Raw genomic sequence first — 26189 nt, 5'->3', positions numbered from 1 at the left:
CTCGCCCTTAATCAGTTAGAGGAAAATAAAGCTACTGCAGTTCGAACAGAGGTAAAAGAGACACTTTAATTTATAATTTAATTACTGGGTGAGGACAGGAAGTGTGTCTTCAGAACTGGAGGGACGGACACACAATAAACTGAAGGACAGGCTGCAGATCTTTAGATAATAAGCAGAAAACATCAGAACAAAACACTTTAAACAGACAAATAAGCTATAAAACAAACCTAAACATCATATTTAACCGGAAACTAAATCTAAAACTCTTTAATGTTCATAAAGGACACCAAGTTGTGTGTTTTATTATTTTACATTTAGTTTTTCAGGGAACGTCTTTCTTTAGTCTGCTGCTGGAGAACAAATTGAGTTTAGCTACTCTCTCCTACTACTCTCCAGGGATGCATAACCTGCAGTTCAGATTAAATTCATGCTGTTTCTCTGTTGTTTCCCTCCTGACCCGTACGCTCCTGTGCTCTTCATGAAAAACTCACTGTGGAGGCATTTAAAGTTTTGAGAACAGAAGACATGAAATCCTGCTTTCAGACTGAAGCTGTGTGATGTTGGATTACGGCAGAATAATTTCCCCATAAACATAAACTACTGAAATACTTTGGAAGTCAGAAAATACAACATTAGCTTGAGATGTTTGACCTCTGAACTGACTCATCGTCTGGCATGTAAGCGTTTTGGTTGTGACAGTTAAAATGTTTGACTGTTGGTGCGTGCCGTGGTGGCGTAGCGGTTAGCGCGACCCATATTTGGAGGCCTTGAGTCCTCGTTGCCTCGTTGACGACATTTGCCGCATGTCTTCCCCCCTCTCCTTCCCCGTTTCCTGTCAGCCTACTATCATTTAAGGGACACTAGAGCCACAAAAAGACCCCCTGGAGGGGGAAAAAAAAAAAAAAAGTTTGACTGTTAAGATGGAAAGTGAAAGAACAAACCGCGTCACCAGCAGCGAGGAAGTAAAAAAAGTTGATTATTTTTATCCAAAATCTCACTGCTATTGGTTTAACCAATAAGATATTTTAACTTACTAGCTATTGTGTTTTAAAAGAGTGTAATTTAAAACACTTGTAACATTCAGGTTACGAGTGTTTTAAATTACACTTGTAACATGTCATTTAAAACACTTTATGAATTTTAAATGACCAGAATTGGCCATAAAGACAGCGGCTATGTTTTGTCAAGGAGTGTGGATTCATTTTATGGAGGCAAACAAAGTTTAGGAATTAATTGTGTCCAAATGGGTTTCAATAAACTGACAAAGAGGAAAAGGAAGTTAACCAAACAAAACGTAATAAGGATGAAAGAATACGTTAAAAATGTAGTTTTATTGATAGTGCTTAAAAATATTAGCATGGGCAAGCTGTATATCTAAAGTCAAACAGCTTGAGAAATTAAAGTTGCAATGACATATTTGTAATGATAAAACACCCAGGCCCATTAGCTCCAGCCACCCATCAAAATAGGAAAGACAGAAACACATATTTAATAGATGTTTGTTGGTCTTTCAAGACTCAACTGGCTACAGAAAAAAACTCTATTTTAACCAGAACTGTGTGTTTTGGTCAGATGACACTAAAATATTATGTTTTCTCAGTGGCAAACATTTCAGGTGAACTTTGGGTAAATATTCGGGCCTGTTTCTCTTACAAAGTCCCTGTAAAGCCAGTTTGATTTTTTTAAATACCTGGAAATGTGAAGAACAATCACAGCTCATGCTATGAATAACAACTGGAATGGTAAATGTACTGCATGTGTGGGAAAATGAACGAAACTATTAACCAAGTACAAAATAAGTTTAAATCACTTTCAAAACCCAGTGAGCTGAGGACCCAGACCATCAGACGGACAGAGAGGAAGTGCTAAAACCGCGCTCTCTTCTGCACCAGCATTGATACAGCAGTCATCTTAACCATTTCTCTTTTTTATCAAAGAAAACCCATCTAGTTGCATAACCAATAATATAACATCTTCAGTAAAATAAAATAAAAACTAATAACAGTTGCTTAAAGACATGTCTGTTGTCCACAGAAAGCAGCTTTTAGTAATTAAATAGCCATTTCCCTGTACTAAATATCTAAATTATAAAACCACGAGATCCAAATTGTGTTATGATATATTTTTTCTACATTTACTAAACAAATTCAACTAATTTTCACAACAAAAACAACCTTCAGCATCACCTTGTTGCCTAAAGTAGTAGTAACTTGCTGTAGTTTTAGTGTAGCTACGTTCGATCTGCAAGGGGAAATGTTTCATCTAAATGTTTTCTGGTGGGTTTCTTTATCTTATAAACATTTTGGTCAAAGAAAGTCATTTAATTCCACTGTTTTCTAGACAGCAGAGAAGTTTACTGAAGTAAATGGATCAAACACAGCAGGGAAAACGAAGGTTATTCATGAACTGAACCCTGGGAGGAATCCTTTCTGCTTCCTAAAGCCTCACATTGTTCTGTTTGTGAACGGAAGTGGGGATTTCCTGGTTCCACGCTGGCAAAATCAGCTGGAATGACAACAAAAGTTGTGATTCTGACTTGGAAAATTTGAGGGTTTTGAACCAACAACCCGAGCAGCCGGCCAAAAACACACCACCCAACTTCAATACTAAATTATGAGGTAACTCATAGAAAACCTTACTTCCTAATGATATGACTGTAATAATGTCCCGACACCTGACTGTCATTAAACCACTGGACATCCAACAGGAAGGACTTTGTCTCCAGGTACGTCTGTTAATGGTAATCTGGCTTTTATTTTGGTTTTGGACTAATGGCCTCTTCCTCTCTGAGTGACTCAGGTCTCTTTCCAATGTCAACCAGCAGCTTCACAAGGTTCTTTGTTTTTGTTCTGGGGTTCATTTACATATTTTTGCATAAATAAACATGTTCATCTTCGGGTCAGATGTGCACAATATAAACAGCTCTGTAAAAAATGATGAGACTGACCTGACTGCCATTGGAAACCTCCTGGTTATTCCACCAAACATTGATTTCTGAACTCCTCCTGAGTTAAAACATTAGTATTATTGTTTCTAAATGAATAGAAACTTGTTTTCTTTGCATTATTTGAGCTCTGAAAGCACAGCATCTTTTTTTTATTATTTTGATAATTTCTCATTTTCTGCAAAAAAAAAAAAAAGTACAAAATTTTTGCTTGGAACTTCGGAGACATGTTGTCAGTTGTTCATAGAATAAAAGAACAATGTTCATTTTACTCAAACATAAATCTATAAAGAGCAAAATCAGAGAAACTGATCGTTTTAAGTGTGTGTCTGTGTATAAACACAATTCTGAGATTAAAGTCTGAATTTTATATTCTAATATGATATACATACATGGGAATAACTAGTTTGTTAACCACAGAGCTGAAGTATAAATTATACAGCGAATGATTCTTTCTTTTATCGTTTTCTGTATTTCATAGTTATTTATTTTCATCGATGAAGGAAGGCAAATCTCTGTCCGCCGGCTAACAGAAACATAATCTCTATGTTTTATTTGTTTTAGGGTTTTATTTAATCTTGATTTAATCTTTATTTTCCGGAGCTTTAATTAAATGGCCCAGGCGTCACATCGGGGTGGGGCTCTGCTTGTGTTGATGCTGCTGGGTGTGAATGCTCCGCTATCTCATCCATTTCCGGTCGGAAAATAAACACATCTTAAATTCACCACTTTATTGAAGGACATATCTTTAATTTTTGCAGTGTTTTGTGCTTGAGCTCCTCTCTCGACATGGGGAACTGTCTGACTGTGGGGCCAAACGAAGCGCTGGTGGTCTCAGGTAGGTTCGCTTCCTGTTGTTGTGCTAAAGCAGCATGCTAGCTGTCACGGAGAAAACAACAAATAACGATTATTATGGCGCTCCTGGATTACGGCTGCAAACTGGTAAACAAAGAAACGTTTATTTCGCTGTTTATGGCGCATTTTGTCTGTTTGCTAAAGCTTAAGTTGAGCATTAATTAGCGCTATGTTAGCTGTTGTAACCTGAATGCTAACGTGAGCTCTCCATGGTAGCTTACCGTTAATGAGTCACGTGACTAAATAAGCTTTCTGACCCATTTGGACTCGGTAAATAATGGCTGCAAATGCTCTGAAATATTTAACAACATTCGGATATACAATAATATTTAATAAATCTGATTACTAGTGAAATATTTATTTATTTATTTCTCTGAGAATAATAGTTCCAAGCCTTTATTTCTGTAAAATATGATGATTTTCTGCTTACGACCAAAAAATTAAATAAATAAAATAGAAAAATTATTTTAGAAACGACTTTTAAGACTGTAATATTACAGTCTTAAAAGTCTGTGGAAAGAAATGTGGTCTTAAAAGTATGTGTAATAATTTCTTACTTTGAAAAACTACTTTTAATCCGACAAACGAACCTGAACAGAACATATTCTGATTTATTCAGTCTGACTGCATGTAAACATTTTCTTACAGTATTATCATTTTAAAATGTAAATAAATATATTTGTAAACTGTTGCATAAATCAAAAAGAAACAGTGATTTCTTTTAGAAGGAGAAAAACAATCAAATTGAACCAAGTATAGGTTTTTAGAATAAAATAAGGAAAAATTGAAGCATTGTAAAATCATAGAAGCGAAAAGTGCATAATAAAATTGACCTTGTTTTCTAAATTTGAAGATTGTATTTGGGTGATGGTTGCATGAGAAACTGATATCCCATAGAGATGGAAAGGTCTGAAAATCAGACACTCCATCGTGGGGGAGGAACCAGCTCACTTTTGCCAACTTGTTGAGTTTTAAGACAAAAATATCAGCATAAATCGATAAATGCAATCGGTGCGCCCCTAATAGAATTGAGTTTTTTCAGTTTTTCATTCAGTGTTTGGTGTTTTGCTTTCATAAATGTCGTGTTTCATTCCCTGATCTTTAGCAGTGAGAAGACGATGATGTGCTGGTTTTTGTTTTTCCGCCGTTTCATCGTGTCTAAATGTTTTCCACGCAGGCGGCTGCTGCGGGTCCGATACGAAGAGCTACATCGTCGGAGGCTGGGCGTGGGCTTGGTGGCTCGTCACTAATTCTCAAAGGTAAAAGTGTTTCTGAAGCAGTGAAGGCCCGGTTCTGTTGCGGTTGATTTTAGAAACGGCGTAGCTGCAATGAGCTTTCTTTGCGGTGATCTTCATCAGAATGACTGACTCCATTATTCCATTATCCGCAGGCTCGAAACAGGAAGTAGAAACCCATAAACTGTCTCAGATTTCTCTAGATGTGCTTCAAATGTAACCCAGTTGGCACACTGCAAAAATTAAAGTCACTCTCTGCATTTAGTGATATTTTAGTCGGGATTGTATAAGAATGAAAACCCGACTCTCTTCATCCAATCCGACTGAGCTCCAGATGTTTGAAAAACCATAACAAATGTTGCTGGATGATAAATCGTCCCAGAAGTTGTTGCAATAAACGATAATATTGTTGTTTAGACAATTTTTAAGTAATATAATTCCAGAAAACTTTCTTAAAGATCAATAAACCTTAAATTTTAATTAACATTTAACACTGGAACTGGAATAAATTTTTAATATTTAAAATAAGTAAACAAAACAACAGAAACAACAAATAAAACAAACTATAAAGTCTCTGTAAACAAAATTATCCTTAAAAACAGGCCAGTTGAGACCAAAGCACCAAACTGAAAACTTTTATCATTTAGTGTTTAGTAGAGAAAAATGATAAAATATGGAAATGGAAATTATTGTTTTAATTTATCATGTGATTCATTAATTGGACCTTCAACAGCGAGTCTTAACTGTGGTTAAAATGGTAAAGAATCAACAAATGTGTTTTTAATGAATAAGCATAATAAGCAATGCAGGTTTTAACAATTTCTCATATTTTTTATGGAATAATTGCACCAAAATTCCATCAAATTTTCAAATCAGTCAATGAATCAGTCAGTCAGGTGTATTTGTATAACAGTTCAAAAAGCTTTACATCTTAAAAACACAACAATTGGGAAACCAGTAACAAACATCACATTTCAAACACGACATGATTCTGTTTCGTTTCTCCATCATTTTTATATTTTTCTCACTCTGAAGTTCTTTCTGCACTTTATGTTTGATTCTACTGGTTTCTACCCAAACCAGTAGAAACTCAGGCGAATTCTTCATCTTTTGTGTCAGGCAGTGTTTGCAGATTTATTTGCATGAAGCAAGCAGGAAAAGAAAAGTTTGCAGGTTTCTGTTCCTGACTGGAATCATTTGAAGTTTTCTTCCGTTTGGGTGAATCGGTGCAGCAAGTAGAAACTTTTTCTACTGGTCGCTGACGAGTTGAGAGTTTCTGTCGTCTGTTCAGGTTGAGTCTGGAGATCATGACCCTGCAGCCGCGGTGCGAAGACGTGGAGACAGCAGAGGGCGTGGCCATCACTGTGACGGGCGTCGCCCAGGTAACCTCTGGACTCACCTGTCAGCATCACCCACCGCTGGACGTGTAGACATGTTTCATTCTCCAGGCTTTATTTCTTACTCTGTTCTCCTTCAAGATGTAATCTCTGAATTTATGAAGAGTAAAGAGTTTTTCTATATTGATTTTATTTATTTAAATTCTTTAGTTAAACTCAAATTGTTTCACTGCAAAAACACAAAATCTTACCAAGTATTTTTGTCTCGTTTCTAGTGCAAATCGTTTAGTACATTTGAAATGAGACAAAACTCACTTACATGTAACTGTTCACCATATAGAGGAGTTTGTTTAATGCTGATGAGGAAATATTCGTTCAACTTGCTGATTATTTCACCAAAAATATCTTGTTGTAAGAGAAATAATTTTAACTCATAATATGGAAAAATGTCTTATTTTACAGATAATTTCACTTATAATTACAAATTCTTCATCAAGTATTTTTTGTCAGGTTTCTAGTGTAAATATCTTAGAAAACTTGAAAAACGGCAAAAGTCCCTTAAAGTGACTTTTTAGGAAAATATTGGAGCTAAGTCAGTAATTCCTTAAAACAGTAAAAAGTTCTGGTTTAATTGGAAAATTTCTTCACTTATAAAACGATATTATTCCCATGTATTAAGTGAAATAATCTGCCAGTGGAAATAAAACGTTTTCATCAATATTAAGGAATTATTGACCTAAAACAAACTCCCGTTTCTTGCTAGAATTTCATTTGTAAGTTAGTTTTTCCTTATTTCAAATTTTCTAAGATATTTCCTCTTGAAACTTGACAAAATATACTTGGTGAGATTTTGCAGTGTAGATTTTATTTTTTTAATAATGAAAATTTATTATTATTTGATTTTGTTTTTGTTTTTATTAACGTAATTTTAATAATCGATTCATCATAAAAAAGCACTTTGAATTGCCTTGTTGCTGAAATAAGATTACAGATAAACTTTATTGATTCATTATTTATCTGATTAATTGTTTCAGCCTTTAAAAAAAGTTTCTAATATCTTTTTCTGTACGATAGTTTCAGAGTCGCTGTGATAAACGTCAGAGTTTTGTGTGTTTCTTTGCTTTGTTTTGTTTGGTCATGCAGCGGTTTTAGCAGCATGGTTCAGTTTTAGTCAGGTGGTCGTCCATGACTTCCTGGTTCTCCCGCAGGTGAAGGTCATGACGGACCACGACCTGCTGGCGGTGGCCTGTGAGCAGTTTCTGGGCAAATCCATCAGAGACATCAAGGCTGTGCTGCTGCAGACGCTGGAGGGACACCTGCGCTCCATTTTAGGTCTGATCACTGCTGATAAATATTGTTCACATCGTGTAATTCACCTTCATCTGGACCAGGGGTGTCCAAAGTGTGGCCCGGGGGCCATTTGTGGCCGTTGGAGTACTTTTGTGCGGCCCCTCCACTGCAATAATTTGTCCAGTTGATCAAAAATACTTGGGTTTTGCTGCTCAAACACAAAATCTTGCCAAGTATTTTTATCTACTTTCTATTGCAAATATCTTAGTACACTTATCAAATAAAACTAACTCACAAGTAACTTTTCATAAGGAAGCGGGCTTGTATTTAGTCAATAATTCCTTAATTAAATAAGACAAACAAAACAAACAAATGGAGACAACATGGCACACATAATTAATTGTATTGTAATATGTTAAATTAATAAACAGGAACTTAATTTGCAGTTTACTGAAATATAATTTCCTCGTTCTTGTAAAACATTTGCTAAGGTCAGTCAGCATTGCATTCCAGAGCTGCATACGTTTTGGCTTTTTAACGGCACCTCTATTACATAAAAACGTATTTTTGCTCAGCGATGTATTCTGAAATAAACTCATGGATGTTGTAGAATAAACAATGTTTCTGAAAAACCAAATAGTGAGTAGTTTGGTGATTTTTAAAAATGATTTTTAAATAAACAAATGAAACGTGATTTTGCCGTTCTTGTCCTGCAGGCACGTTGACGGTGGAGCAGATCTACCAGGACCGGGACCAGTTTGCCAAACTGGTGCGAGACGTGGCGGCTCCCGACGTGGGCCGGATGGGCATCGAGATCCTCAGCTTCACCATCAAGGTTGGAGGAGAGAAGCTGATGTTTCATCTGTTTAAAATCAGCTCTGAACAATTTAAAACATATTTTTTAAAGCACAGTTTGTATGACTGGAGCAAAGGTGAAGAAATGAGGAGTTTTAGTTTGTTTGACGGATCCAGAACCAGTTTTATGCCACATTGAGGCCCGATTTAAAACTCTCATCTAACAAACACGAATATAAAACTATAATGTTCAGTGGTCTTTTTTAAATGAGGTTTTATCGGTTAATTCTCTCCCCATCCAGTGTTGGTGCTGTGCTGCTTCCCCATCCTGTTGTCTGTTTTATTCATATATTTTCTGTTATTCTTTATCCTTTAACCACATTTACTAAAAACTGAATTCATTTAAGGGAAAAACGGACCGCTTCCCGCTTCCGGCTTGTTTCCCCCTTAAATGAATTTAGTTTTTAGTAAATGTGGTTACAGGATAAAGAATAAGAGAAAACTTATTTTTTTTAAAAAGCAAACGAAAAAAAAGAAAAATAATTAAAAGGATTTCTAAGCTTCAGATAAATACACAAAACTGATAAAAAATAAATCAGAAAAAATATTTTAATGTTTAGAAATATTTTTTTGTTTTTTTAGGGCAATACAAGAAAATATGTAAAGAAATATGGACTTTTAGAAAGTTTTTCTTCCCCTTATTTTTATTCACTATTCAATCAGTACACTGCAAAAACTCAAAATCTTACAAAGTATTTTTGTTTTAGTTTCCAATGAAAATGTCTAAAGAAGACAAAACTAACTTACAAGTAACTTTTTAGGAGCTTGTTTTAAGTCAATAATTCCTTTAATATTGAAAAACCAAAAAAACGTCCACTGCAGATTATTCCACTTACAATATGGAAAAAATGTCTTGTTAGTGAAATAATCTGTCAGCAGAACTACTACTCTTTAATCAATATTAAGGGATTGTTTGCTCTAAACTAAACCCAGGGAATGCTTTCGTGAAAAAGAAAAAAGTCGAAATTTTTCCAAAGATCTTCAAAAACAAAAAAATCAGTTTATCAGTAAAATAAAGGAGAATAAATTGTTTTTCTGATTGCTTCTCCTCCTCCTTTGTGCTCCCAGGATGTTTACGATAAGTTGGACTACCTGAGCTCGTTGGGGAAGACGCAGATCGCCGCCGTGCAGCGGGACGCCGACATCGGCGTGGCCGAAGCAGAGAGGGATGCTGGGATACGGGTAACCGGGCAGATTCTGCTCCGGATGTGTCATGGCTGCCGTTGCTCTGGCTGAACCTGCTCTCCGCTGTGATCTGACTCCAGGAGGCCGAATGCAAGAAGGAGATGATGGACGTGAAGTTTCTGGCCGACACCAAAATGGCCGACTCCAAGCGAGAGCTGGAGCTGCAGAAAGCTGCGTTCAACCAGGAAGTCAACACCAAGGTGAGACCTGGAGGTTTCCAACACTTGGGTGGCGATTCCTTACAGCACGGCTCATCTTTTACGAAAACACGACTTACTGATCCTGAACTTTGCTTTCAGCTGACAGAAATATTGATCATTTCCTGTGTGTCTGTCATAAAATATGTTTTTCACATATTTGTTCAATCTCAATGTTGTGACAGTTTGTTATGAGACAGATAATCTCCAGACCAAAAGCAACCAATCAGAACCAGGAGGCGGGTCTTAGTTCTGTCAGTCAACCTTGTGAACGTGCTACTAAACGTGGTAATGGTAGAGAAACAACTAACTGATGGGGAAAAGCTGCATCGTAGCAAAAAGCAAGCACACAGACATGATTGACAGCGCTAAGACCCGCCTCCTGCCTCTGATTGGTTGTTTCTAGGCAGCACTAAAAGAAGACAGAGGAGTCGTGTTTGATTTAGTTTTTCAGTTTCACATAAGACATGGTGACAATTTCAACAAATACGTAGAAAACATATTTTCTATAAAAGCTTCATTTACCGTTTCCCTCAGATAATTTGAGCAAATTGTGTTTTTAGATGTTTAAATACTTAGAAATTTGATGATTCTGGCGTACAGATAATATAACCTGAAAATGGAGAAAAAGGTGATAAATGGCTCATTTCGGTCTCACTCTGGGGTTGTTGGCTGACTTATTGATCCGTTTAACTGACATAAAGGTCGGCTTATCTTTCATACATTAATCAAAGTTACAGAAATTGGGATTTTTTTGGTTAAATTAGTGTTTTGTTCTTGGATGAGTAATAAAAATAATTGATAAGATTTTATATTTTTTTAGTGCAGGAACTCTTCTCAGTCTGTCTAACTCAGGTGCTTGAAATCCTTGAAAATGCTTGAATTTTCAATCAGATGTTTTCAAGGTCTGTGAAGTTATTGATATTGAAAATGAGTAGTTTTGTAATAAAGTTCAATTTAATGCTAAATTTAGAAAATGTTACTTACAGTTGAAGCCAGATATTTTAATTCTTATAAGAAAGAGACAAACATTATCTGAAGTTAATTCAGACTAAACTTTACTTTTTTCACATCACTTAGAATCACCAAAATTATTTCTAAAAACCAGAAAACTTTGTGAGAATATCTTTTGAAGATTATTTTCTAACTTGTATTTCAGCATTTAATTTGAGCAGGAAGTTAATTTAGCTTAACACTGTTTGTTTATGTTGTTAAATGTAATGGATATGAATTATTCCTAAAAGCTCAATGACTGATTAATCATCATTAAATGAAATTATTGAAATTAGAGTATTTTTGTTAAATTAGTGTTTTGTTCTCAGACCAGTCAGGTGTATAAGGTGTAAAAGAAATGCTTAAAAAAATAAGATTTTGTTTTATTTTAGCTTCCTAGAGTATTATAAGACTATTAATAACAGTAATAAATGACATATAATTGTGACTTTAAACTGTCTTCTTTGTTCATTTGTATTGTTTTTATCTCCAGTGTCCGATGCAGAAAAAGTTTGAAAACTTGCCTTGAAAATGCCTGAAAAGTTCTTGAATTTTACTGTGAAAAGTGTTCAAACCCTGACTTCTGGTTGCGTGTCGATGTTTGTCCAGAAAGCCGAGTCCCAGCTGGCCTACGAGCTCCAGGCCGCCAAGGAGCAGCAGAAGATCCGGCTGGAGGAAATCGAGATCCAGGTGGTGCAGCGGAAGAAGGAGATCACCATCGAGGAGAAGGAGATCGACCGGACGGAGAAGGAGCTCATCGCCACGGTGAAGCGGCCGGCGGAGGCGCAGGCCTACAGCATGCAGCAGCTGGCCGAGGGGCAGAAGTCAGTCACACCGCCTCTTCATGCCCTGCTTCAGATCCTGTGTGTGTGTTTTAAGACGTGTGTGTGTGTGTGTTTGCGTCAGGAAGAAGACGGTGCTGATCGCCCAGGCCGAGGCGGAGAAGATCAAGCGGATCGGAGAGGCCGAGGCGTCGTCCATCGGCGCCGTGGGGAAAGCCGAGGCAGAGAAGATGAGGCTGAAGGCCGAAGCCTACCAGCAGTACGGAGAGGCGGCCAAGACGGCGCTGGTCCTGGAAGCTCTGCCCAAGGTAAACACACTGCGAGGTCAAACACACTGCGAGGTCAAACACACTGCGAGGTCAAACACACTGTGAGGTCAAACACTGTGAGGTCAAACACACTGCGGGGTCAAACACTGTGAGGTCAAACACACTGTGAGGTCAAACACACTGCGGGGTCAAACACACTGTGAGGTCAAACACACTGCGAGGTCAAACACACTGTGAGGTCAAACACACTGTGGGGTCAAACACACTGTGAGGTCAAACACACTGTGGGGTCAAACACACTGTGAGGTCAAACACACTGTGGGGTCAAACACACTGTGAGGTCAAACACACTGTGAGGTCAAACACACTGTGGGGTCAAACACACTGTGGGGTCAAACACACTGTGAGGTCAAACACACTGTGAGGTCAAACACTGTGAGGTCAAACACACCGTTTGAATGTAATGAACATTTATTTTTCCTAATAGCTTAATGACTGTTGCTGATTTAACTGTTTGATTGCAGATCACTTCTAAGGTGGCGGCGCCTTTAGCCAAAACCAATGAGATCGTCATCCTCAGCGGCGAAGGCAGCCGCGTGACGGGCGAAGTGAACCGCCTGCTGGCTGAGCTCCCTGTGTCCGTCAACGCGCTCACCGGAGTGGATCTGACTAAGGTTTGCTGTCCAATCGCTTTGATAAACGTCCTTGAGTGGAAGTTTTCTGAGTCGGATCGGCATCGGCCGATATTATCCTCAGATATCGGTGTCTGAAGCAAAATAACAGGCTGACTAGCTAACTGAACTGCTAGCTAGGTCACCTAGCTATTAAGCTATACCAAATAGCAAAGTAACTATTTAACTAAAGTTAGCTACCTAGACAATATTTAACTAATAATAACTAATAAAAACAAGGACGCCCACTCTAAAAACTAATTTAAAAAATCACAACAAAATATAACAAAATTTTAATTATAAACTGTGGTGTGAATATGTTTGCATTAGAACCTTTGGTTGTTGCTGCTGCTGAAAACAGAGTAACTGGGAGGAACTGATCAGTTTCCACAGAGTTTAAAAAGTGTCCTCTCCCTGCCTGTCCCAGATCCCGTTGCTGCAGAAGATGGCGTCTGCTGAAGCCTGAGCGCGGCCCGGTCCGGATGCACCACTGACTGCCTTGAACACGTGGAGGCGCGTTGTTCTCCGCGGCTCCTCTTCGTACCGGGAGGATTCTGGAAACCTCTGGTGCCTTACTTCACGCAGGACCAGAACATCTGCATGCACTGCTCATCGTCTTGAAACGTGGGAATATTTTGCTATCCGTGCTTATTTATTCAGATGTTTGGGGCTGTATGTGTGTTATTTAAAAAAGGAGAGCTGAAGGTAGACGACCTGCTGATTCTGATCCGCATTATATGCATCAAACTTTTTAATGTGACATATTTAATTTGCTGTTTATTCCTTTGTCTTTTTGATAAGAATAAGCTACTGTGTTGGGTCTGTTCCAGGGATTTTTGTTTATTTATATACCTCTCTCATGGGAGACACTTGTGTTCTGTAGATAATCAGATATATAAATATATACATATATTTTTAGTTTTGTGTAAAAGTGATTTTAGTTGTCAGTTTTATTAACTAAATGCTTTAACAGGTCATTTTCTTTTTGTAACAAAGGTGCTTGTAATCTAAAACGGTTGTTTTGGTCGACAATTGAAATGATTTTTTTTCCCCTCTGAAAACTTTATTGATATAAAACATTTTTGCAGGAAAATAAAACGGGTAGAAAAAAAAAAAATCCTCTTTATACGTAAACACTGTTAGCTTGTAGTGGTTAGCTGCGGTTTTAATGGGAAATGATGCAAACTAAAGAACATTTAGTGAGGAATTGAAAAGCTCCTAATGGCTTTGAGTTACTTCTGTAGGAGAAATGTTGATAGATTTGAATATAAAAACGTAATGTGTCGGTTTAAATCTCATAGTTTCCTGCAGATGCAAAGCCATGTTTATTAGTTTGTTTTAGAGAAAAGCACTTTGTTTGGTGGTTCATATCTCGGCTGATTTATTTGATTCTTATGAAATATCAGTCTTTTACCTCCTGGTACTGCTGATCATGCCACGCTAACGTCATCATGCTTCGCTTTAGCTCCGCTCTGCTGTTCAGAATCCGTCCGTTTGGGAACTGAACGCCGATCCAGACTCGACCTCAGGCAGGAAAAACGACAGCGGCAGCTGGTGTAGAAAACTGATGTGCACTGTGTCTCTGAAGAAGCCATGAGCTCCAAAATGTTTTCGTTATTTGCATGTCATCCATCTGTATGTGCTCGCTCTTAACCGCCATTTTAATAAATCTGACTGCTGTAACTATTTTGATTTTCGATGGTTGTTATTGTTTTGCCACAATGGGAACTGTTTTAAGTAAAGTCGGGCCTGGCCCGAGTTTGTTTGAATAAAAAATGAAGATTGTTTTTGGCACTTTTACAAAGAAAAGTGGCCAAATAATTAAAATCTAAAACAAATTTCAAGCAATTGAAAATATTTTATTTCATCCAATTAAATTGAAAAATACTTTATTTATTCCAAAGGAAAGTAAAATGTAACTTATATCATCCAGGTATATTCAGAGTTGTAGTCAGGAAGGATCTCCAGTAGCAGTCAGTCTTCCAGTGAATCAGGAGCGGCCTCTGACTGAAGACTTGCTGTATGAACATCTCAACATTCATGCAGCAGAGACGATGTTCCAAGGTAAGATGTCCTGGACGACAACATCAGTTATGAGCTAATCCACCTCATTTGCTTTTGCTGCTCCTTTTTAAATCTGTCTGGCTGTTTGGTTGGGAAACCGGGCAGAGAGATGTTGGAGTCTGGGATAAGATCCTCCCTATGATGGATGGTAGTCCTCTCCTTTTCAACTCCTCTGGGATTTGGGGTCAAAGTTCAGGGATTATTTGAGCTTTGAGGTTCTAATCAGTTGTTATGGAAACAAGTCAAATGTTTCTCCTTTGATCTCTGCAACCTTTAAAGAGCTGTTTTTTTTTTTTACCTATATAAATTAAATGTCATGTTGGTCCTTAAAATACCAAAATTTTCATTTTGGTTCATCTGATGATGTAATTTTTAAATATCAAATGAATGATAATTTGTTCAGTTACTCTGCACTTGAATAGACTTTTTATCAAATACTTTTTTATTCTCACTTGAGTAATTTCTTGCTACATTTTACTTTTACTTGAGTAAAAATATGTTGAAGTGTTGCTACTCTTCCTTGAGTACAATATTTGGGTACTCTACCCGCCTCTGGTTGAAGATATACTCTAATAGTTTAGGAAACTAGTAAACGATAAAGATGTTTTCTGTTTAGTTCCGAGACAGAAAATATTTTTGTCCCTCCTCTCCCGCCCAGCAGGGGGCGGTAGATCGCCTCTAAGCCGGTTCCGCACCGCCACTGAGCCCGGAGAAGGAGGAGAGGAACAGATGTTGCTGCCGTAGCCAGACAGCAGCTCGGAGAAGCGGCCAGCCGGAGGATGGTGTCTTCATTTTTAATTTATTATTGTTGAATTTCAACAAAATGAAGCGGCTTTACTCATAACTTCGCGAGGAGTGAGTATTATTGCGTTTAACGCGTCTTCTGTGGCTCCTGGTGCTAAAAATGCTAAGGTTTTCAGAGCAGCTGGCCTGGTCACAACAAGCACAAAGAAGCTCCTTATTTATTGGGTTTGACTCGAGATAAACTCCCCATCGACGACATTTAAATCCGGACAGAGGAGCACCGAGGCCCCGCGGAACCCGCTGTCCGTTCTCAGTAGCCGGATTCGGGCTGTTTATAATGGATCGGTGGTAATGTTAGCTAGGAGATCAACACTACAGAGCTAACGTTTCTGTGCTGAATGTATGGCCAGGCCCTGCTCTAAAAAAGCTTTAAATAGAGAATAAAATGAGGTCTCTGCTTTAAATGTCTCATTATGAACCTGAATTATTGTCTGAGTTTGTCCTCGGTGTGTCTTTAATGGTGCAACAGGAAATGAGCCTCTTTTCTCCACGTAGTTTTCTAGAGAAATCCAGGAGTTTCCAATGAGTCGTGAATCAGTGATGAATCAGCCTGTAAATGGATGATAAATGTCTGCATGAATATGCTCTTCCAGTGAACTGGAGCTCATTATGATTCTATTATTGATCTGCTTTCTGGAACTGTTTACTGTGCTGCGAATCGGCCTGAAGTGACTTTTGGTGTGATTTGGCTTCGTTTAGGAAGCCCTGTGATGCATTTCAAACATGCAGCTCTGCAACATGACTCATGAGTTTTATGAGCACCTGTCACATGGTCGCCTCTTAAAGTGTGCACCAGATCATAATAAAACTGTGTTTTGAAAGGTTCAGATATGATTTAAATCTGATTTCTAGTCGTTAATTGATCAGATACTCGAGCCGCTCCCTGATGACTGAAGCATGAGTTAATGCAACGCCAAGGAACAAATTCACCAGAGATTATTCACAAGCGGGAAATGTTTAAAGCATCCGCTAACCTTTCCAGGACTGGACGTTCCAGCAGAGTCACTCACTCGTTCCATCTCAGGTTAAATGTTAAAGTTCGTGACAGAAAAAAACGGAGAAGTATGGCTTGTTTGGGACAGTTAAACTGAGGCTGAAGGTTTACAAAGAGGCATCTAACAGAAGCGTTTCCTAGATGAATTCCTGGTTTGACAGCTGAATCAAACCAGGTTGGTTTTGAATCATTCATTTGATTCAGCTGTGTGGGAGGAGGATTGTGTCCATACATACAGTCATATATCTGGTAAAACAAATACGTTTTTATGCATTTTAGGTTTTTATCCAAAGAAAAACTCATTTTAAAATCATTACAAACTCTGACAGAAGTGGAGTTTTGAGAAAACTTTGAACCCTAAACATTCTACGACAAATAATGCGGCAATAATTTCACATACTTGCGTTAACTTGATTCCAAATTGACATCATCTTGTGTTTTATTAACTTTGTATTCTAACGTCCAGCGGCGGCTCTGCTTGTCTCCAGGACGATGAGAGGGACGCTGCAGTAGAGGAGCAGTGACATGCTGGCTTGCCTGCCAGCGTCAGGTGACCCCGCCATCCGACTTCTTCACCGCACGCAGATGAACACTGGACTTCAAAAATGTAAGCATATTTCACGATCAGATTTTAGGAAAACTGCTTTTGCAGACATATTTCTACCGCAGCTATGGACGGCATGTGAAAGAATCGTCTTTTTGCCCTCCAGTGTTGTGCACATGTGAAATTTCTGGATTTAAACAATAACGTGCATCGAGTCTTTAGCATTACTTAATTTGCAACACTTGTCCCTAGAAGGATCTTTGATTACAATGAAAAGTTAAGATAAACAGTAAATACAATAAACTGGTTAAAAAAATGTACTTAATCTATCGGTTGTCACAGGTGAATGCAGATTTTCCTGCCTCATGTCTAAATGCAGTTTTAATGTCGACTGACTGAACGTTTCAGGGGAAACCACACAGAAGATGAGATCTGCCACCCATCCGACGCCTGCAGAGTTGGACGCCTATGCTAAGAAAGTCGCCGACAAACCTCTGAGCATCCAGATCTTCCCAAACAGCATCAAGGTTCCTCAGAAGAAGCACGTCCGCCGCACCGTCAACGGCCTGGACACGTCGTCGTCCGCGCAGCGCCACAGCCCGTACCCTCCGCAGCTGGCCGCCGGCGCCGGGCTCCTGACCGTCCTCCGCGCGCCTCCCCGGGGCCTCATCAAGCAGCCGGACGGCTGCCGCACGCGGCTGCAGCTGAAAGCCGCCATGAACCCTCAGAGCGGCCCGTACGCCGCGCCCAGCACTTTAAACCTCCCGCACCTGGCCGCTCAGAAGCAGGGGGCGGAGCATCCTCAGCAGAGCCTGGCGCACCCCATGGCACTGCAACAGCACCATAGGAGCATGGCTCAGTCTCAGGCTCTGCAGCAGCAGCAGAGGCTGACGCATCCGCCCGCCGTTCAGCGGCAGCCGCCCCCTCAGGACGTGGCGCCCTGCGCCGCCGCCATGCCACAGCAGCACCTCCCTCACATGCAAACTCTGAAGCATCAGGTGGCTCCAGCGCAATCTTTGGGAGTGACTCAGGAGCTGCGGCATGTCCCGGACAGCGTGGCCATGCAGGCGGCGCCGCCGGGCCCCCCCGCCCTGCCGCCGCCTCCGTACGGCGCCCGCAAGTTGCCGGACGCTGACGCCCCGCCCAACGTGACGGTATCTACCTCCACCATCCCGCTGTCCATGGCGGCCAGCCTGCAGCAGGCACGGCCCGGCGACCTGAGCAGCATTGTGCTACAGATCAACCAGCTGTGCCAGGCACGCGCCGGCATGGGCGCCACGTCCGTCTGCGAGGGCCAGATCGCCAACCCCAGCCCCATCAGCCGCAACCAGCTCATCAGCGCCAGCTCCAGGGTTTCCCAGCATGCCTCGGGGGCCGGCGGCGGCGTCTCCAGCTGCCTGCTGATGGACAAGCCGGCCGCTCCGGCTCCCGCCCCGGCTTGCAGCAACAACAACATGGCTGCTTTCCACCCGGACAGCGACAAGCAGATGCAGCAGCACCTGCTGCAGCAGAAGCACCAGCAGCAGCATCTGCAGCAGCATCTGCAGCAGCAGCAGCGCTCCTGGGCGCAGCACCAGCTGGCCCACATGCAGCAGCCGCCAGAGGGAGCGCACCCCTGCAAAAACCCGCGGCTGGATCCGGTGGCTGAGTGCGCCTTCCCCTCCCACGGCCTGAGCTACGGCCACAAGCCCCCCGCCGCCGCGCACGTCTTCCCGCCGAAGCACGCCACAGACAAAACGCTGCCCCCCTCCTCCGCCAACTGCTCCTACCTGAACGGCCACTACTTGCAGCCGGCATGGGGCGCCGTCCCGGGCGCCGCCGGAAACAACGGGAACATTCCTCAGGACCTGCCGGTGGGCTTCCAGGGCGGACACGCCGCCGCAGAGCGCATCCCGGGAGCCAAGTACCGGCCGGGGAAGGACGGCTCCGCCGGCCAGCCCAAGCTGCTGCAGCACAGCGTGGATTTCCTCGGCGAGGATTTCCAGATCCCCGGCATGCAGGAGCAGAGCGTGGAAATGATGCATAAGATGCACCGCGGCGGCGGCGGCGGCGGCCATCATCACCAAGGTTACCATTAGACTCCACATCGACCCGTTTGTTCCCAACAGCACTTCGACCTGCTGAGCAGAGCCGGGCGATAAAAATCGCTTTCTTTTCTGAAAAAGAAAATACAAAAATATTTTCTAAAGTGGATTTTATGATTCCCTCTGTGTGTCTGGGCCACAATACAAAAAGTTTTAATTATTCAGTTATGCGAATATAGTCATAATTTTAGCAAAATAAAGACACAATTTTACCAGAAGGAAGTTTCTGCACTTGTAGCCTGGCTCTAATAGTTCGCCATCGAGTTGAACTGAATCCAAAGTTCAAATGAACAGAAGCTGTAAAAAAAAACGCTTGTCAAACAAGATGGCCGCCATGACATCACTCCGACCCAATGAGAGCATTTATGAAAAAAAAATCCAGAACTTTTAATCTTCAGAAAACTAACATTTGATTAATCGATGTGATCGATTTATCGCCCAGTTCTGCTCCAGAGTTTCATAGTTTGGCTTCGTGTGATGGACCGCCGGCGCCGCGTGGCGCCTTGGGGATGTGGAGACCGCCGAGGCTGGGAGGCTGCTCAGTGGAAGCTTCCCGAGCTGGAGCGTCGCCGCTCCGGACCGCCGCAGCACTTCTCAGTTTCACGACTTTTCTCAACATTCGTGGCCTTACGAGCGCCTAGAGGCGAGCTTCAGGAAGTCCTGGAACCACGGGTTCTCATCTCCGCTCCGAAGGCTCGGCTCGGCTTTGCTTTGCGGTTCTGAACTTTCCCCTTCTCCTCGCTGGGTTTTCTTGTAGTTCTTTAGTTGTTGTGGATCTGTAGTTCGCCCTACTTGAACTGTAGAAATGTAAAAGTTTGGCAGAAGGAGCAGAAACTCCGTCAGGCCGTATTTAAGTCTGGTTAATGTGAAGCGAAGGCGTCTTGTCGGAACGGCGTGTGATGGCGACTCCTCCCTCTTCAGCGCATCTCCTCACCTCTTTCCTGATGCGTCTCTGTGAATCGGTTTGATTTCTGTTAGCGATGAGCAGCAAAGCCACTTCCTGTGGATCCTGGGGTTCGTTTGGAGGGAGCGGGCGTGGGCCGGTTCCAGGTTCTCAGAAACATCCGCCCAAAAATCACAACAAGCATCCGGAAACTTCCTCTAATGCACTAATTTAAAACAGAAAAGAAAAAGTAAATAAATAGGAACAGATTGATTTCCTGCTGAATATTTAATAAAAAGTTAGCTAGCTTTTCTGCCGTCAGCGTTGTTTAATTTATAAGAGGAGACGTCACACTGTGTGTGGAGGACCATTTGGATTGAAGTTAGGGTCACACTTAGTCTTTAGCGTCTTGGTCTTTTAGCATCATAGCTATAGAGCATTTAGCTCCCTATTAGCCATTAGCACACTTAGCATGGCTAGTATTTCTGTTGGTATTCAACTGAAGATTTAAATCTTTACTTCAACTTTGAGCTTTCCAACAGGCTGCCAATGTTTCCTAATTGACAAACTTCAATTACAAACAAAGTTGAAAACTGAAAAGCCTTCCTGTTGTCTGATCTAATTCTCGCGCTCCTTCCCGTCCTTTGGTCTATTACGGCCTGAATCAACTGCAGATATTTCTCGATTTGCCGTTAAAAAAAAAAAGTGTAGTCCACTCAGTAGGCGATTTCTTGATGCATTTTTAAAATTTATTAAGACTAAAACAAAAATCTTATGCCGGATTTCTACTGCGCGGTTCGGTAAGCCATTTTAAGGTCCGATATGTTAAGGAGAGTGTTTCAGGGAAAGAGGGTATAAAATAATCTCTGTGTTGTTATTTCCAAAAACACAGGCAGATTATGTGGAATATTAGTTATTTTCTCACCCTTTTATTAATCAATCAATCAATCAAATTTTATTTGTATAGCACATTTCAGCAGCAAGGCATTTCAAAGTGCTTTACATCATTACAAACACAGAAACACAATGCAACATAGAATCAATAATCAAAACACAGCATTAAGTCAAGTTCCATCAATAAATTTGTAATTGATTACATTTCAAATACAATTCTAAACAGGTTTTAATTATAGTTTGATAAGTGGTTAATTAGTCGGACTATCTCCTTAGCTGACATGCTAGCCGTAGCTTGCTAACTGTATTTTCACATGTTTAGATAACTGTTGGCTAGTTTTCCAGTTTCACAATCAGAACTTCCCCCAACCTGAGGAATTTCAGCCTCATTCTGTCCATGTTCTGACTATTTCAGCTCAGGTTCACTCAGAAATGCATTTTTTCCTCCAGCCTCATATGGGGCGACAATGAGGTGGAAAAAAACTAACACTTCTGACAGTTTCAGAACTGTTTTGGCTGTATTTCGTAAAAACATTGTTGGTTTTCTGAGTCATCATCTTTCTTATTTGGCGCCCCCTTTGGATGGGAGGAGTATATTTACTAACAATCTTAGCTGAACAGTGGATTGATGATTTAGGTCTGGGGTGTCCAAAGTGCGGCCCGGGGCCATTTGTGGCCCCCAACTGCAATTCAAGAATGATAATGATTTGACCCGTCTATCAGAAATAATTGATCCAGATGGTAATTTTATTTTTAATCAGAGTAAAATTATTTCCAACATAATAAAAAAATGTTAAGTACAACACAAAGTATTAATCTTTTTATAATAAGTAGAACCACATCTATCCAAACTTTTTTTCCCCCTAAATCAGCTTTTTTTAATTAAAATGTTTTGAAGGAAAATTATCCAAATCCTGAGAATAATTTGTTCAATCAAACCCAGAAGAATTTAAAACTAGATTTAATCCAGGAAAATCATTATTATGTTTTGGATCTATGATGAAAAAACAAAAAAATTAGACTTTATGTGCTTGAATTTAGTTGTATTTTTATTTTCTTGGCCCGTGAATACGTTAGACTCAATAAAGACTCAATAATTTTGTCAGAAACTTTTCATTTATCTTTCTGTTGTAACTGATAGGAAATGTTGTCACCTTTCTTTAAGCAAACTGACTGGCAGAAAGTTTTAGCAGTTTCAGAAGCCGGCCTAGTTAAAGCCCTGATGCCACTGCCCATGCCTACAGAGTGATGCTGCACAGTGACTAAAGCCTTAAATACGACGGTTAGCTTCAGGATCGGAGCGCTGCCGTTGTCGTGGTAACTAAAAGCCGGACTCCGGTTTCTGATTAAACAAAGTTGCCTGAGATGGAGCCGTCACTGAAACTCCCGTTTAGCGAAGTGGATGGAGATCTAGAGCGGGGCTGTAGCAGTCGTTTTAAATGTTTCGGTTTCAGTCAGGATTCTGAAATACTTCTAAATGTTTTTATTCTCTGTCCTGAAGCCATACTCGTTTCCACTTCAGGGGCCAAATGTGACTCAGGCGGTTTCACCTGGATGAACTCGGATTCCTGAATTATTACGAAAGCTGAATTATTATCATAAAAAGTCAAACGGTGATTTTTGGATCTGGGTCGGTTCGCTCTTTCACCGGCTTCACTCTGTAAACAAACAACACTGCAAATATACTAAATATCTCTGCGTTTTAATCGACTTTCTACTGCAAATGTCTTCAGTTGAACTGAGACAAAACTCACAAATAACTTTTCAGCAAATATAGGAGCTTGTTTTAATGATTCTTGGATGTTGATTTAAAAATATTCACTGGCAGATTTTTATTTTTTATTTTTTTACTTGTATCAAGACATTTTTCTCTGAGTATTGGGGCGGACTAAGACATTTTTTTTGTTTTATTTGTTTTATTACAAAATCACCAGAATAAAGTCATAAAATTACTAGAAAAAATACAAATACTGTTGTTTGCCCAAATCCTGCTATTGATAATAATTTGTGTCAGAAGTTTTTATTTGTAAAACTGATACCAAAGTATAACTTCACAAGATGCTCAACATTCCTAATTTTTTCCAAATATTTTTTTGTGCAAGTTATCATAAATTAATACTTGATTCTACTAATATTAAAACTAATTTGTTAATATTAATAGTTTACCTTCATATTATTTCCACTTTATTGTTGTGAGTTTTATGAATTTATTCTGGTAATAATGCCATTAATCTCATATTATTGTTACTTTTTCCTCAGCTTTTATTATCATATAATTAGGACTTTAATATAGTAATATTACTATTATTGTATACTTTTATTTCTCTTTATATTATGACTTTTTGTCTAAAGACTTTATTCTCTTAATATTACTGCTTATTTTTCTCAAATTCTTGTACTATTTCAACTTACTGTTGTAAAATTTTAATCTCTTAATATTGACGTAATTCTCAGAATGCTACAGCGTTTTTCCTCATTATTTTTCTCCTAACTTAATTCTCGTAGCCTGACTCTAACACTTTGTCAAATTTTTATCAATAATTAAGAGTTATTTAAGTAATACAAGCTCCTATATGTTCCTATATTCCTATTTTCCTGAAAAGTTATCGTCAGCTTCAAATGTACGGAGATAAACAAATTAGACCAAAAATATTTGAGATTTAGTTTTTTTCAGTGCAGTCGATTCCAGTTGGTTCATATATTTCTGCTGGTTGTTAAAAACTTTGTGGAGATTTAATTTAAAAAAAACAGCAGAAAATTTCTTATATAATTTTATATTTAGTTCATTCCTGGCATTTCTGATGCGGTGCAGGAGCGAAGCGACCAGGAGTCGGGTTTAGGGTCTTTATACTTGACGGGAGTTAATTTCTGCTTCCCTGGCTTTCGTTTTTGATGTGCCTGTCCCTTTAAGCTGCTATTGAATTTAATCAGCACACTGATCCGGTGTGTGTCTATAAATAGTAACATGATTTGGGCTGCACCAGTGGAGGGGAGAAAACCGCTCCGGTCGGGTGAACGGACACTTGGAGGCGCTGAACCCGCCACACTAACCAGGATTAAGTTTCACGTTTGGGTTTTCCCCCCCAACAGCCAATCAGATGAGCTCAAACACTAAACCGTCGGACCGAGCCGCCTCTGGTTCTGAACCGCCTCAGTGCAGCCCGTTGAAGTCAGGTTCTACAGTTTCATATGAAGTGCCTCCACTGGGCTTAGTATGGACAAGTGTGTGTGTGTGTGGGTGTGCGTGGATGGGCGTGTGTGTGGGTACCTGCACAGGTGTGCACAAAGTGAATCTAATGTGTGTGTGTTTCTGGGGGGGACCAAGCTACTTATTGTAACTACTGATACTGTGTGACGGACCCAAGTCCTGAAGCCACGACTCGACGCTGTGGGGCGTCAAGCGATTGCTGCTGACTCACCGACCAAAGTGACCAGGTGTCCCTCTCTCTCTGAGCGGCCAGCAGCTAGCGGCTAACTGTTAGCAGTTAACTGCTACTAGTATGGATCGGCTACTAGTACTTAAATGGACAAGTAGCAGCTAATAGCTACTAGTAATGATAAGAGAAGCAGCTAGCCACTAGTATTTAGCGATTAGCTGCTACTAGAATGGACAAACTACTTGTTCTAGTGTGGAAAGAGAAACAACGGCTAGTGGCTAGTAGCTGCTAACATGCACAAGAGAAGCAGCTAGCCACTAGCGGTAAGAGATTAGCTGCTACTAGTATGGACGAGATACTTTTACTAGTATGGACAAGAGAAGCAGCTAGCCACTTTAGCAGTTAGCTACTACTGTGGACAAGCTACTGGCCGGACAAAAGCAGCAGCTAGGTGCTACCAGTCCATCCTAGCAGTCCGTGCTAACATCTAGCAGCTAGCTTGGTCTTCTAACAGTAACAATCTGGTGACGTAAAGAAGAGCTGCTGCTGCTGCCTTTGTTCTGTTGCTTTCAGAGAATCTTGTGAAGTAAAAATCAAAGATGTGAACTGAGCAAAAGAAAATCTAGAGTGAACGGGTCGTTTTGGCGAAAGCCCAGGGCTACATTCGAAAAGGGGCGTCAGATTTATTGGAACTAATGGATGTAATTTGTTGTCTAAGCAGGTATTCTGTTGCTTTGGATTGTGGAAATTGCGGATGTTACTTCACCTGGTTTGTGCAAATCAGGAATCATTTCCTGGGTTTTAATTGGTCGGGTTTGCCAGAACCGCCACTGAACCAGAGCTTTGTGTTTCCTGGTTCTGCTCGAGGTCCAGAGGGAGATCGGTACACGTCTGTTTGCACTCTAAGACTCGTCTACTGAAGCACATTCCGGTGAAGGGGGCCAGAGGAACCCAGCAGTCACTCTAGGTTTCTTATTGCTCTGATCCAGCTGTTGTGGGTTGTGAGAACCAAAATGTTCTGACCGCTGGTGGAGGGGCCTTTCTGTCTACTGTGTGAAAATGTGATATTTCCAGTTTTGCCTAACCTTCAGGAACTCTAATGTCTTGCACAAACATTCCCCCCCTAACCAAAATAAAGTTTGCAAACACAAAGCTTTAGCAATTGGTGCGTCTTTATTATGAACGTTTTCAGATTTCTGTGCGTTTGGAACACAAGGTGGCGCCATGTTTGATTTCTGTTCATTTGTAATGTTTTCGGTCTGGATTTGGATAATTATTCCCTCTGGTTCTGGATGTTGTTCAGCTGGAAGATTCTAACTACTTTTCTTTTACCTTCAGACAGTTAAGATGTGTAACCATGGAAACAAGGCCTTGTTTTCGCAGTAGATTAGCATCTCAAAAGTTGCAGTAAAACCTGAACTATGACTCCAAACCCCAGGGGAGCTGAAAATGAGGCTTCATAGACGCAGAGCAGAGAGAGAAAGAAGATCAAATCATCTCTTCCTTCCATCGTAACAGGCAAGCATCTTATCCCCTACTCCAACATCCCTCTAACAGTACGACTGCACAGATTTAAAGAGCTGCAAAAGCAAATGAGGTGGATTAGCAGTGCTGAAGTAATGTATTTATTTGTTGGGGTCTCAAATAGTTTTTCTGAAACTTTTGTGATGTTTGTTTTTCTAGAGTCCTCTAGAGCTTATCGACCAAAATGTTTTGAACACTGAGATTTACAGGCAGAACAGAGAATTACATAATTCACATTTTAATGTGCTGATTTTTGTAATTTATTCTGAAATTAATTTCTGACATTAAAAAAAATGTTTTTTAAAGTCAAAAATTTGCTAGAAAGAGATTTCTGACAAAAATCTAAAATTTCCTAGAAAAACAAACTGAAAATTTGAATTTCAAATGTCAAATTTTTCACATTTGATA

The 26189-nt window shown here is 40.2% G+C and overlaps 2 protein-coding genes across 3 annotated transcripts; both read left to right on the top strand.

The window, feature by feature from the left end:
- Window positions 1-3733: 3733 nt before the first annotated feature.
- On the top strand, window positions 3734-14301 carry LOC116707505 (flotillin-2). The gene is made up of 11 exons (XM_032544879.1): window positions 3734-3782; window positions 4977-5058; window positions 6326-6416; window positions 7580-7703; window positions 8378-8496; window positions 9585-9698; window positions 9782-9901; window positions 11501-11715; window positions 11798-11981; window positions 12467-12616; window positions 13041-14301. The coding sequence occupies exons 1-11, from the start codon at window positions 3734-3736 to the stop codon at window positions 13077-13079; spliced, it is 1287 nt and encodes a 428-aa protein (XP_032400770.1). The 3' UTR covers window positions 13080-14301.
- A 1064-nt stretch (window positions 14302-15365) lies between these two features.
- Window positions 15366-25409, top strand: LOC116737691 (protein FAM222B-like). Of its 2 annotated transcripts, none has more exons than XM_032591046.1 (3): window positions 15366-15532; window positions 16964-17082; window positions 17428-25409. In XM_032591046.1, exons 2-3 carry the CDS (start codon window positions 17001-17003, stop codon window positions 19095-19097), a joined length of 1752 nt encoding a protein of 583 aa, XP_032446937.1. In that variant the 5' UTR covers window positions 15366-15532; window positions 16964-17000; the 3' UTR covers window positions 19098-25409. The 2 variants fall into 2 exon arrangements, with proteins under 2 accessions (XP_032446937.1, XP_032446939.1); XM_032591048.1 differs by having other exon boundaries at window positions 16942-17082.
- The last annotated feature ends 780 nt before the right edge of the window (window positions 25410-26189 follow it).

The sequence above is a fragment of the Xiphophorus hellerii genome, chromosome 18 (genome assembly GCF_003331165.1).
Source record: "Xiphophorus hellerii strain 12219 chromosome 18, Xiphophorus_hellerii-4.1, whole genome shotgun sequence".
Classification (NCBI taxonomy): domain Eukaryota; kingdom Metazoa; phylum Chordata; class Actinopteri; order Cyprinodontiformes; family Poeciliidae; genus Xiphophorus; species Xiphophorus hellerii.
Note: the sequence above shows the minus strand (reverse complement) of the source record. Positions and strands in the feature narration are given on the sequence as shown.